Source organism: Melozone crissalis, unplaced genomic scaffold (genome assembly GCF_028551555.1).
Source record: "Melozone crissalis strain CALT ecotype California unplaced genomic scaffold, PUWL_Pcris_2 ptg000034l_1, whole genome shotgun sequence".
Taxonomy (NCBI): domain Eukaryota; kingdom Metazoa; phylum Chordata; class Aves; order Passeriformes; family Passerellidae; genus Melozone; species Melozone crissalis.
In genome coordinates, this window is record NW_026535812.1 from 4850941 (window position 1) to 4863847 (window position 12907).

A 12907-nucleotide genomic window follows, 5' to 3' on the forward strand; every position below is an offset into this window, starting at 1 on the left:
TAAAAAAAACCCTAGTGTCCCAAAAATAAAAAACTGTTACTTTTTTAAAACTAAGCAAAACATCCTTAAAAGAAAAACGCTAAAAGCAGCCCTAGTCCATGTACAGTAGTAAATACACTAAACATAAAAAAAGTCACAATAGCAAATATTCTCCAAACATGTAACATAAAAACACAGAAAGTTCCAACTGTGTTTCCTAAAAATGCTTATAGTAAAAAATCTTCTCTCTTTTCCTAAAAGAGCCTATAGTAAAAAAACTCCTCTCTTCGTAATAAACTAAAAATCGACTCTCTAAAAGGTAGTAATGAACTGAGAGTCAATTATTTAAAAGGTAGTAACTAAATTAAAAATCCAAAGTTTTGTCTCACTGTGTTATGTTATAAATTAGAAAGAGGGAAAAATATGGTTTTAAAAAGATTTCATTATAAGTTCTGTGTGTTCCTTTTTCCATATTGTAAATTCATGAAGTTATTTCCTTTATTCCTAAGCCAAAGCCTACTTTTCTCTATTTCTAGTCACATCTCACAGCAAACATTAAAAAAATAGATATATTTTCATAAAAGCACTGAGATTACAGCATAACATTGGCACAAAGGTGCCACCCCTTGAGGTGCCACCCCCAAGCTCCATTCCTGTGGGCAGTGTGGTGCCCCAGTGCCCAGCTGGGTGGCAGGGCTGGCTCACCCAGGGTGCTGTGCTGGGGCACTCCAGGGCTCTGCTGCCGGCTCTCGGGGGAGGCCGGGCAGATCTTACGCTTGAAGGAGGTGAAGAGGTGCTGGCAGAGCTCCTCGGGCACGTCAGCCTCCAGGTAGGTCTTCATGAAGAGGCAGAAACCCTCGTAGTCGATGGGCTGGGGAGCAGAGAGAGGAGGAGGAGGAGGATGGAGATGGCCCAGGTCACCATGAGGGGCTGCATGGCCTGGGCCCCCCTCACTGGGCACAACAGAGCCCTCCCCAGAACTGCAGCTTTCCCAAATCCCAGTGTCTGGGGTAACCTAAAGGGACCCAGCAATGCCCAGTGCCAGGGTGGCCGAGCCAGGTGACAGCAGGAGCTGGGGGAGTGGTGTCACAGACGTCTTTTTATGAAAAATCCTTTCCTTAGGATTTTACATCCTGAGAAGCTGGGAGGCCTCAGGAACAAAATGTAAACAATGATTATTTGCTGCTGTGGGATGCAACAGTGGATCTGTGATTGGTCTCATGTGGTTGTTTCTAATTAATGGCCAATCACAGTCAGCTGGCTCGGACAGAGTCCGAGACACAAACCTTTGTTATCATTCTTTCCTATTCTATTCTAAGCCAGCCTTCTGAGGAAACCTTTTCTTCTATTCTTTTAGTATAGTTTTAATGCAATATATATCATAAAATAATAAATCAAGCCTTCAGAAACATGGAGTCAGATCCTCATCTCTTCCCTCATCTGAAAACCCCTGTGAACACCATCACAGAGTGGCAGGAAAGGGCAGAGCAGTGGAACTTTCCAGCCCAGCCCCATGGGGACTGTCCTCCTCCTCCTGAGGACTCTGTGCCCACTCCTTCCCTGCTGGGCAGTGCCATGGTGTGAGGATGATGATTTCTAAATGGCTTTTGTGGCCCCAGCTGGAATGAGGGTCCTGTGGTGCCCTGGAATAACAAGGTACCTTTGTGCCCCTCCTTGCATGTTCAGCCCACTGGTTTTCTCATTTTGCCTTGATTCTAGTGATTACAGCCCCACAGGGCACAAGGTACCTTTGTGCCCCTCCTTGCATGCTCAGCCCACTGGTTTTTCTCATTTTTCTTGATTCCAGTGATTACAGCCCCACACAAGGCTCTGTCCTGCTGGCACACCTACAGGTCCCTCTGAAAGCACCGCCTGGAAAAATTAATCCCAACCTTCTTTGGAGGAGAGCAAGAGGGCACAGAGCTGTCCCATCCCATGCTGGCCAAGTCATTTGCTTTTAGGAGGAGAGTGAATCCCTTCCAGATTTTGCCTGGCAAGGCAATGCCCCAAAAAGCTCTCAGCAAGGTGGGCTGGGGTGGGGTGGCCATGCAGCGGGCACGGTCTGGGGATGGCTGGGGAATGAAGTTCTGGGAGTTAAACCATGAGGAGAGCTGGAGGCCAGCAGCCAGCCCTGCCTTCCTCTGGCTGCTCCCAGCTGGGGGAGCTGGGCTGGGGGGGCTGCAGGGGCTGGGGGTGCCAGCAGCACGGGGGGAGAGCAGCGGGGCCGTACCTGTTCGGGGTTGTACCTCGAGAGGACACCGTCCCCGTGGAACTCCTCCAGAACATCCTTCAGCTTCTTGCTGGAGTCTGGGGAGAGAAAAGCCCCTTGCTGAGCATGGCCCTGCTGGGCTGCCTGTGTCATCCACCAGCAGGGTGCTGCAGAGGGGTTTATGTGCTGGGTGTACAATTTCTGGATCCTTCCGTGCTGGGAAGAGGCCGGGCATGCCCTGCTTCCCCTTCCACCTTCAGAGGGCAGGGCAGATATGGAAAGCTGGTCTGGGAGCTTTACATACACAGAGAACTTCCTCTTGCCAGTATGAAAATAAACACAGAGCCAGAACAAAGCAAGGAAGGCGTGGATCACACTCCAGCCCCAGCTGCTCTGGCGTGCTCAGCACACCCTGCATGTCCCTGCCCCAGCGCAGGTGGCTGCTGGCAGGGCCACTCATCACCCCCTGGCAGGGCCACTCATCCCACAGCCTGCCTTGGGATGCCCATTGGTGTCTCCAGGAGGGAGAAACAGAACTGTATTCATAGAACCACATAATCATTTAGGTTGGAAAAGCCCTCTAAGCTCATCAAGTCCAACCATTAACCAGCACTAAGACAGAAATGTCCCACATCTCCATGGCTCTAAAATACCTCCAGGGATGGTGAATTCACCACTGCCCTGGACAGACTGGTTCAGTGCTTGACTATCCTTTTGGAGAATAAATTTTCCTGAATATCCAATGTGAACCTCCTCTAGTGTGGCTTGTGGCCATTCCTTCTTGTCCTGTCACTGGATTTGTCCGTGCAAACTTCCACACACCCTGGCTGAGTGTCCTTAAGGCTGGAGTGTCTGGAGGGACATTCACCATTTCAAAATAGGGAAAAAAAGGGAAAAACAGAAAAAAAAGATCAAGGTGAGTGAACATTCAGCCCTCACCTCACACACATCCCTGGACATGTGCAATTAAAAGGTTCTCAGACACTCCAGCCTTGTTAATTACTGGGAAATCCTCTCTGCACATGGGGGCTGTGCTGGCTCTGATCCCCCCAGCCCTGTGCTGGGGACAGAACCTGGCACTGGTCCCCAGTGCCAGGGATGTCTGGGGTACTCAAGGAGAGAGATCCTGGCATCCTCAGAGCCCCCAAATCCCATTCCCCAGTGCTGAGCCATCCTACAGGGGAGAAGGCAGCTGGCCCTGCTGCATCCTTGCTGGCCACACTTTGGTTAATGGAACTGAAAGATGCCATCGGTGCTCTGAGGCCAGCATTGCAGAGGGTGTTCCATGGTCTGGGATTGAGGAAAGCAAAGCCCATCATCCTCCAGAGAGGCAGAATGAGACGCACAGAGGGATACTGCACACACACAGCTCTGCCTGCAGCCCTGCCTGAGGTCTCTGGCTGGTGGGGCAGGAGCATCACTTGGAAAAAATAATCCCAACCTTCTTTGGAGAGCAAGAGGGCACAGAGCTGTCCCATCCCCATGCTGGGCAAGCCATTTGCTTTTAGGGGGAGAGTAAATCCTTCCCAGATTCTGCCTGGCAAGGCAAAATTCTCAGCAGGGTCGGGTGGGATGGCAATGGGGAACTTGTCCCCAGCCCCTTTTGATGTACAGCATCCCCAAGGACAGCCTCAGAGAGCTCACTGTGTCCCCTTTGGCTCTCAGACATCTCCCAGCCAGCCTGCTCACCCCAGGGTGATGACAATTCTGCAAAGCAGCACCCTTGTAATTTCACACCCTTCTCCCTTCACCCTGTGGTTTTCCTGCCCTACCCTGCCCTGCTCTCAGCACCTTCACGAGCTGCACTGCTTTTTCATCCTCTGCTGCAAACAGCACACCCACACTCCAGCTCTGGGGCAGGCAGGGCCTCAAGGACCTGGTTTTGGACCTCCAGGACCTGGTTTTGGACCTCTGGCCCTCACCCAGGCTCTGTCTGCAGCCTCCCCCAGCTCCAGGACCCCTTTGGTGCTGCTGCACATCTCCTCTCCTCAGCAGGAGCTGCAGCAGAGTGTTGCTCTGCAAAAGCACTAAGGAAAATTACTGCAGAGGGCTGGCAGCCCAAAGCAGGCTGTGGAGCAGCTCTGGTGTGTTTGGGAAAAGCCAGGCTGCTTTTCCTGCTTGGCATTTCACTCTGCTGAGAACGTGGGAGCCGCCGCCTTCAGAGGACTGAGCCCAGCTCACGTGTGCAGCCCCCAGAGCTCAGCTCCATCCTCCCAGCCAGGCAGACAGGGAAACCCAACCAGCCAAGGTGAGGGTCAGGGGCTTCCTAAAAACCTAAGGAATCAGCTAGTTGTCCAGGAGGACACTGAGGAAAGGTAGAACACCAGTGCAGCACAGATCAGCAGGATTTTTCAGCACACCCAACCCTCTCATCCCAGGTACTCACAGTCTGTGTACTGCTGGAGCTGGGCAAACTCAGCGGGGCTGAGCGAGATCCACGTGCCATCACTCATCTTTGGGCAGCAGGGACACTGCAGGGGCCACCAGCCACTGCCTCTGTGCCAGCCTCAGTGCCACAGGTGCCAGCAGAGCTCGGTCACATCGGCAGGACAAGGGGCAGGGGTGGCTCTGGCGCTGCTGGCATCATCCTGCTGAACCTGGGAGAAGCCAGCCCAGAGCTTCAGGGCACCTGCCCAGCCTGGAGGGGACAGAGAGAGAGGAGGGGTCAGCAGGAGGCAGAGACAGGGTCCTGCTGTCCCTGGGGACAGTCACCTTCAGTGGTGGGAGCTTGGAAATGGGGTGCCAGGGGGCTTTGCCCTGTCGCAGACATCTTTCATGAAAAATCATTTCCTTAAGATTTTTCCTCCTGAGAAGCTGGGAGGCCTCAGGAACAAAATGCAAACAATGGTTATCTGCTGCTGTGGAATGCAACAGGTGCATCTGTGATTGGTCTCATGAGGATGTTTGTAATTAATGGCCAATCATAGCCCAGCTAGCTTAGACACAGAACACAAACCACAAACTTTTGTTATCATTCTTTCTTTTCTATTCTTAGCTGATCTTCTGATAAAATCTTTTCTTCTATTCTTTTTGTATAGTTTTAATGTAATATATATAATAAAACAATAAATCAAACCTTCTAAAACATAGAGTCAGATCCTCTTTTACATTTTGTTCCTGAGGCCTCTCAACTTCTCAGGAGGAAAAATCCTAAGGAAAGGATTTTCCATAAAAGATGTCTGTGACACCCCAGCATTTCCCAGGGGAACCCAGCAAGGGGAGCAGAAGGAAGGGCACAATTATTTAAAGAAGATGCAAAAACTGGAAGCAGGGAATACAAACTTACAGCATGCTCCTGCACCTTTGAAGCTGGTGTTTACTTCCAGAGAATCATTGTAAATGAAAATCTACAGTGCCACAGAAAAACCCTGACCAAAGGGCTCTCTCCAGCCCACCCATTTATAAGCTTCAAAATTTTTTAGTCTTTTTCATTTAATCAAACTGGTCATCAGGCAAAGGGCAGCATTTCGAGGAGGTGGTTGCTCTCCACAGAGTTTGATCTCCATTTTAGGGCTGTTTCCCTGCTAAATGTTAGCTCCCAGTTTCCACCAGCCTAGGCTGACAGACTGGAGAAAGCAGAGCAAGGATGGGGTGGGTAGGATCACAGGATTTGGGATGATACTTGGGGAGCACCCACATCCCCCAGCTGGCTGCACCTTTCCAGTCACAGAAAAACACCTTTGATTAAGAGGAACAAGTAATTTTGGGGAGCCCTCAGGTCCCACATGCCACACCAACCCCACAGAGAGTCCCCAGGGACATTCACATTTGGGGGTGCACCAGGAGCGGTCACTTCACCCCTCATCCTCAGGATTTTACCCACATTTCTGCACTAATGCTATTCTGGCTCTACATTCAGCTGCTGAAAATGCTCCAGGGCAAGAGATGGCCCCAGGGGCAAAGCCTGGTGTTGGCAGAGGAGGGAGCAAACTCTCTTTGGGGCTGTGGGGAGGATGGTGACCCCTGAGGGCTGCCTGCATGGCTGCCAAGGGCTTTGCCAGCTGCACACAGAGAGGAGCCCACCAAACCTGGCCACACGTTTGCTAGGGTTCAATGGCACAATCCTCCTTAGTCCTGGAGGACAAAGCCACTGGGCTCTTGTTCCACCCCTCCATGGCCTGGCACTTCTTGGCTGCCTCTGAGGCTGCCTGGAGGGCTCTGGGGACCCTCAAGGGGCTGTTCCTCCCCAGGAAGGGCTGTGCCAGGACAGGGGGCAGTGCCCTCACTGGAATGTTATTCCTGGTGGATAATTCATAAATCCTGGGGAAAATTTTACCTTCCCACCCTCACTGGGGCCCTGCAGCCCCACGGCAACTCGGCTGCAGCCTGTGACTATCCCAGCTTGTCCTGGCATCCCCGTGCCACCAACTGGGGACAGGCTGGACACAGCAGGGCTATGCTAGGGAAAAACAACCCAATGTCTTTGGTTTTGTGGGGAGTTTCATCTTGCTGAAAGCATAAGCAAGAATATGGTGTTAGCTCCTGTGCTGGATGAAGGGTTTTTCCCAAAGCACCTCCAAGGCTGGTCCAGAAGAGCTCAGCCTGTAAGAAATGCCCAGGAACACACACAGACTCCACTTTCCTGGCACACAAGCTGTTTGATTTGATCAGAACCTCTTTTTTATCCTAAACTTATCCAAGGAGAGGCTGAGAGTGCAGAAGAAAAGGCAAAGGGGGGGACCTGGCTGGCTCCAGCTCCTCAGAGGAATCTGGGGGCACTGAGGGCAGCAAAAACATCCCTGGCTTCTTTTACTGGTGGGTGATGGGGTAGCACAAAGCTCCAGAAGGAAAGCACAGCAGAGCTAATTGGGCCATCCCAAGGGGCTTTCCCCCAGCAATTGCTGGAATAACAAATGCCACTGGTGGCACGTCAGCCTCGGCTTTCAGGAAGGGCAGGAAAAAGCCTCCTCAGGAATCCAGCTGCTCCTTGTTTGGCCGCCCTCTGAATTGTCAGCGGCAAATTATGTTCTATTAAATCAAATTTGCCTCTCTCTAAAAATAGCTCCCTACTAGTGTTACAAATAACACCGGATTACCCTGCCTGGAGGCGCTCACCGGCGGGCCCTGACTCACAATGGGGGAGGATGGACAAGACAGGGGGGACCCTGGGGCCCCCCAAACGTTCCTGGGAGGGAATGAGAAGGGCTGGAGCTCCTGGAGAGCTGCTGGAACATCCTGGCAGCTGCAGGGATGGAAGAGGAGTTGCTGGGAGCAGGGATGGGTGCAGCTCTGTGGGAGCCAGGGCGCAGCCATGTAGGGCCTGAAATGCAACAACAGGGAAATGAAATGCCAGGCTGGAGTGAGCCATGGCCGGCCCACAGTGGTGACTGGAGCCTGGACACCAGAGAGTGTCCCTCAGAAAGGGCTGCCCCTGGGCACCTCTGGTGTTCATGGATGGGGAATCCCAGCAGCAGCAGTGGGATGGCAGAGGAGCTGTTTTCCCAGCTCTGGGAGCCATCTTCCCCAGCTCCAGGTGCTGCTGTGGATGGAGGATCCAGCTCCTCACGCCACAGCACAGAGCTCTGGGGTCACCGTGGCATTGGGAGCCTTGTCCCACTGCCACCCACCTGCTTCCCAGGGCCACAGCTACTGAGGAGTGTTGGAGCATCAGGGGGTGGGACAGTCGGGACGGACGGAGACGAGAGATCTCTGCAGCCAGGTCAGAAACTTGGGGTTGATTGCAAAGGGCCTGGGTGCAGGGCCCTGCTGGGATTTGGGGTTTATTGCAAAGGGCCTGGGTGCAGGGCCCTGCTGGGATTTGGGGTTGATTGCAAAGGGCCTGGGTGCAGGGCCCTGCTGGGATTTGGGGTTGATTGCAAAGGGCCTGGGTGCAGGGCCCTGCTGGGATTTGGGGTTTATTGCAAAGGGCCTGGGTGCAGGGCCCTGCTGGGATTTGGGGTTTATTGCAAAGGGCCTGGGTGCAGGGCCCTGCTGGGATTTAGGGTTGATTGCAAAGGGCCTGGGTGTAGGGACCTGTTTGGAGCTGCCAGCCAGAGCTCAGAGCGGGCCTGAGAGAAGAGAGGGGGAGAGAGGGTGAGGGGATAAGAGAGTAAAAGGGTAAGAGCTAAGAGAGCGAAGTTCCCATTACAATCCAATAAATCATCTTCTGTGTTGAATATTCTGATTCTCACTAACCAATCTAGTACAAGATACAAATCCTATAGCATTTACATACAGTCTATTAGAGTCATTACATTACCATACTGTGCTACATTTTAAACCCTAAAAACTCCTCTTTGGGCCCCTTCTGCCAAGCTCTAGGGTCTGCTCTGGCCCTTGGAGCTGTCAGCAAGCAGAGGGTGTTGTTTCATCATAAGGGGATTACCTTCAGCTAGCCACACCATTGTTTTCCTGTTGTTCAGTAACTGAGGTATCTCAAAGTTTGCTTTCATTTCAATCTCACTTATAGCTTCTATATTCTCAAAATCTTTTGCCAGGCAATCATATTTATAAGGCTTTCCTGTTTCATCTCCCCCAACAATGGGGACCCAACTCTGCCCACGCTGGGGCACAGCACCACAGACAATGGGCTGGGCTGGCAGCTCCCAGGCGCTGGCAGAGCCTCCAGCCTCCCATCAGCTCCACAGGAAACGTGTGGATGGGGCTGCAGCACCTGCCCCACAGGAGATTCCTGCTCCAGGTGCCCTTTGGGAAGGAAACCATGGGCTCCTTGAGCAGCAGGAGGTGGCAGGAGGAGGCTGAGCTCACACACACATGCAGAGCTCCCTGGCAGCAGTGGGATGGATACAGCAGAGAATGATGTTGGGCTCATCCCTGCCTCCCTGCCCGGGCTTGCAGAAGCCACAGTCACGTGCCACATCTCCTGGGGCACAAGCATGGCAGGTCCCTGCAGGAATGGCATTTTCCAGGCCTCCCCCACCATCTTTTGGAAAGATCAGCCTATTTTTGTGTTGGATGGGAAAAGGCCCCTGAGGCGGTGGGTGGAGTATAAATCCCTCCTGTCCCACTGCAGCAAACAAACCCCAACCAAGTCACGCTCAAACTATTTTCTGCAGCCACAGGAGAAGGCACTTTCCTGCATTTTGCCAGCTCAGGAGGACACTCAGGATGGGGTTTTTCCATTCTCCAGACCTGTTGCTGTCTACACATTGCCCTGATCCTTTGAGCAACACCCACACAGAGCAAGGCACGCTGTCCAGGTGCCTCACACCACCTTTGCTTTGGAGACTGAGCACCCTCGTGGCACCAGGGTGATAAAAGGTGCTGGCAGGGGTGCCCAGAGCATCCAGGCACCAGTGATACAGGGAGGGGTGGGTGGCTGTGGCCAGCCTTCCAGCCCCAGGGCTGGGCTGTGGCTGCACCAGCTCCCAGCTGGGGGCTGGGAGAGCTTGGCTCAACCTTGTGGCAGCACAGCCTTCCTTGGAACTCATCCACTGCCAGGGCCAGGACAGCTCAGCTCATCCCCCAGAGACACCAACAACTTCCTGACTTAGTACTGGTGGATTTTTAGAGAATAATTTTGCCGGCTGAGTTCAGAGCACACTGGATCTGAGCTAGGATACCTCTGGAGCAAGATCCTTCCCCTTGGACCTGCAGGTCCCACTCCAAGCAGATCTTGTCTCATGGAAAAGCCCTTTCCCACGCCACACAGGGCAGCAAATGCTGGGCCTGCAGCATTTGGAAGGACTGGGATCCACCCCAGGATCCCAATTCCATCACCTTGCACATGTAAGCCCAGGACTTCAGGACCCCTCCAAACCTGTCAGATGGAAGCCCTGGCTCTCTCTCCCTGCAGGAATCCTGTGGCCACGAGTCCCATGGGTTATAACCACACCTTGTGCAGGATGAAGCTGCTTCCTGGTAGCTTTGAAAAGCGTTGTCCCCTTTCATCCCCCAACACAACCTGCAGAACGAGTCACATCCATATCCCCCTTCCACGAGCTACCCACACCAGCACCGCCTCAGCCCTCCCAAAGCCCTCCAAAGCCAACGGCCCTGGCAATTCCTACTTAACAAGAAAGACACTAACGAGCTTTTCCAGCCTGGCAACACACGGGAGCAGCTGGATCGGGCTGTTCTTCTGCCCAGCCAAAGCACTGTGGTGGTTGTATAGCCGGGCTGAGAACCAACACACGCTGAGACACCAGTGACCGTGGTTTAGGGTGGTGTAGGGGGGTTTAGGGTGGTGTAGGGTGGTTTAGGGGCTGATTGCCATCCTCCTCTCCCTGCGGACAAGGCTCCGCTGCCCTCTCTGCACCCTTCAGGAAGCTTTCCTCAGGAGTGGAGCCACAAACCAGGGAATCCCAATTCCCCATCCCCAGCACTGCCCCGCTCCCAAAACGCCGGGGAAGGGGTCGGGGCTGCCAAGGGTGAGGGTCGCGGGCTCCGAGGGCAGCACACGGAGCTCGACGAGCGCTGCCGAGCCGCTCCCGCGTGGGGTGGGGAATCCCGAGCGGATCTGGGGGATTCCCCACGACTGAAAGGGGTGAGCCCACAGGATCCCCCCGCCCAGCCCCGCGTCCCCCCGCCGCTGTCCCCTTACTTGGCGGCGGCGGCGCGGTGCCATCGGCGGGACCGGCGGCGGCGGCGGCTCCGGGGCTGGCGGCACCGGCAGAACTGCTCAGCCCGGCGGTTCCGGGGCTGGCGGTGCCGGGCAGAGCTGTTCAGCCCGGTGGTTCCGGGCAGGGTCGCTCAGCCCGGTGGCTCTGGAGCTGGCGGTACCGGGCAGAGCTGCTCAGCCCGGTGGTTCCGGGATTGGCGGTGTCTGGAGGGTGGCTCAGCCCCGCGGTTCCGGTACTGGCGGTGTCTGGCAGCGCTGCTCAGCCCGGCGCTCCCGCGGCGGGGCGGGGATGGGGATGGGGCTGGGGATGCGAACGGGCCCGGCCCGCCCCGCTCCGCTCCGCCCGCCTCCGCCGGCACCGGGCGGCCGGGCCGGGAGGGAGAGGAAGACGAGGAGGAGGAGGAGGATGAGGAGGAGGAGTTGGAGGGAAGAGCCCGGCGGGCCCGGGGCAGCGCCCGGAGCAGCGGGGCGGGAGCAGCCGGTGCGGGGGCGGCGGGAGACAGACGGGTTTGCACCATGAAACTCATTGGTGATGGATCCCCTCCTCCCCACGGCGGCGGGGCTTTCCCCGCTTCCCCATGCCCCGCAGCCCTGACGCTCCCCGTGCCTGTCCCCATCCACAGCCCTGAGCCCATCCTTGTCCCCATCCCCTCACACGTCTCCATCTTCATTCTCGTTCATGTCCCCATCCCTGTCCCCATCCCCATCGCAGTCCCCATTTCACTCCTCCTCGGGCCTTCCCTCCCCCTGCACCTCGGTCTCTCACTTCCAGACAGTTTCACCCGTGGCAAAGGTTGCTCTTTCCTCAGGAACAGAACAAACCACCGAAAACAAACAAACAAAAAAAATGCCAAAACAGATAAAAAGCATTTTTATTTTCTTTCCATGACGCGTCTGCCTGCCTGCTTGGGAGTGACACTATTTCAGGCATGTCTATTATTTATGTTTCGCTATATTTATATTAATTAGAGACGTGATCTGTGCACGTAGCTCTCCAACTTCAAAAAAAAAAAAGCAGGAGAAGGAGACTGACAGCTGGGACTGAACTTTCTTGAGAGAAACAGGAGCAGGTTCCACAGGCACAGCTGTTCACTGTGTGCCAGTCCTAGGTGATGTTCCTGCTCTATGTGGGGATCTCTCCAGCCCCAGCCCCACCTGCCCTCCCTCTCTTCTGGCAGGGACCCCACAGAGATGGGTTGGGGCTCTTGGCTGGGATGCTGAGAATGATGGAGTCCCCAGAACCACACCAGTTTTGGGGGAGACAGGATCGTGGAATCATTTAGGTGGGAAAGGACCTCTGAGTCAAACCTTTAACTTCTGATGGTGGCACTTGTCAGCTGTGCCTGGGAAAGAGGAGCATCCCTTCAAAGAGCTGACTGGTCTCTGATGGTGGGCTGTGCCAGAGCACAGAGAAATGTCACACCCCAGAGCAGGAGGAAGGAGGCAACCATCTCCCTCAGGAGCTGTGACCTGTGTCAGCCCTGAGCTAAAGCAGGAGGCATCTCCTGTCCCCTGAGTGTCCCAGCCCTGTCCTCATCCTCTCTGGCTTATTTCTCCATGCCAGGAATTAGGGACCAGGATGAGGGTGGAGAAGTGGGGCCTCAGGGCACAGTGCAGGGCTGGGGTGGGAAGCAGGGAAAGCCTGTGGGGGAGGCAGGGAGGAAATGAATAATAAATGAGTTTTATCATTAGCAACTACTGCATGGAGGCAGCAGTTTGTCAAACACACGGGTGAGGAGAGGAGGAGGAGGATGAGGATGAAGCAGTCTCCTGGCCAGACACCCCTTGCTGGTCTCTGGGCTGGGCAGGAAGAGACCTGCCCAGGGCTGGTGAAATTCCTCCTGCAAGGGCTCAGCTGGTAGACACAGAGCCCTTTTCCCAAATGAAAACTCACAGCAGATGATGCCTTTCCCAGCTCAGGGCTGATCCCAGCCCTCACAGGAGCAACACGCTCAGGATGCTTTATTACCTCCTGCCATCATTTCCAGCCAGCAGCAGTCTCCCAGGGCTTTCCAGACAGCCAGGAGCTCTCACAGGTTTTCCAGCCATGGGAATGGCCCTGCAGGAGTGAGGAATGAATATTTTTTCCAGGCAGTGTGGCCAGCTCAATCATGAGATGCTGCTGGTCCACTGAGATGCTGGACTGCTCTGCCAGGGCTATTGGTGAAATCCTCAGCACTCCCAGATGAGAGAGTTTC

The 12907-nt window shown here is 54.5% G+C and overlaps 1 protein-coding gene across 2 annotated transcripts in view; it reads right to left on the minus strand.

The window, feature by feature from the left end:
* The window catches only part of LOC128940929 (diacylglycerol kinase beta-like), a 31042-nt gene extending 20030 nt beyond the window's left edge, over positions 1-11012 (minus strand). The window contains exons 1-4 of one of the 2 annotated variants that reach the window (XM_054282739.1): positions 10692-11012; positions 4575-4826; positions 2210-2286; positions 754-850 (exon numbers count right to left, since the gene is read on the minus strand). In XM_054282739.1, coding sequence (XP_054138714.1) covers positions 754-850; positions 2210-2286; positions 4575-4641 — 241 coding nt within the window. In that variant the 5' untranslated portion in view covers positions 4642-4826; positions 10692-11012. Of the gene's footprint in view, positions 1-684; positions 851-2209; positions 2287-4574; positions 4827-10691 lie in introns of both variants that reach the window. The other variant, XM_054282738.1, reaches the window with a different exon arrangement.
* Positions 11013-12907: the final 1895 nt, after the last annotated feature.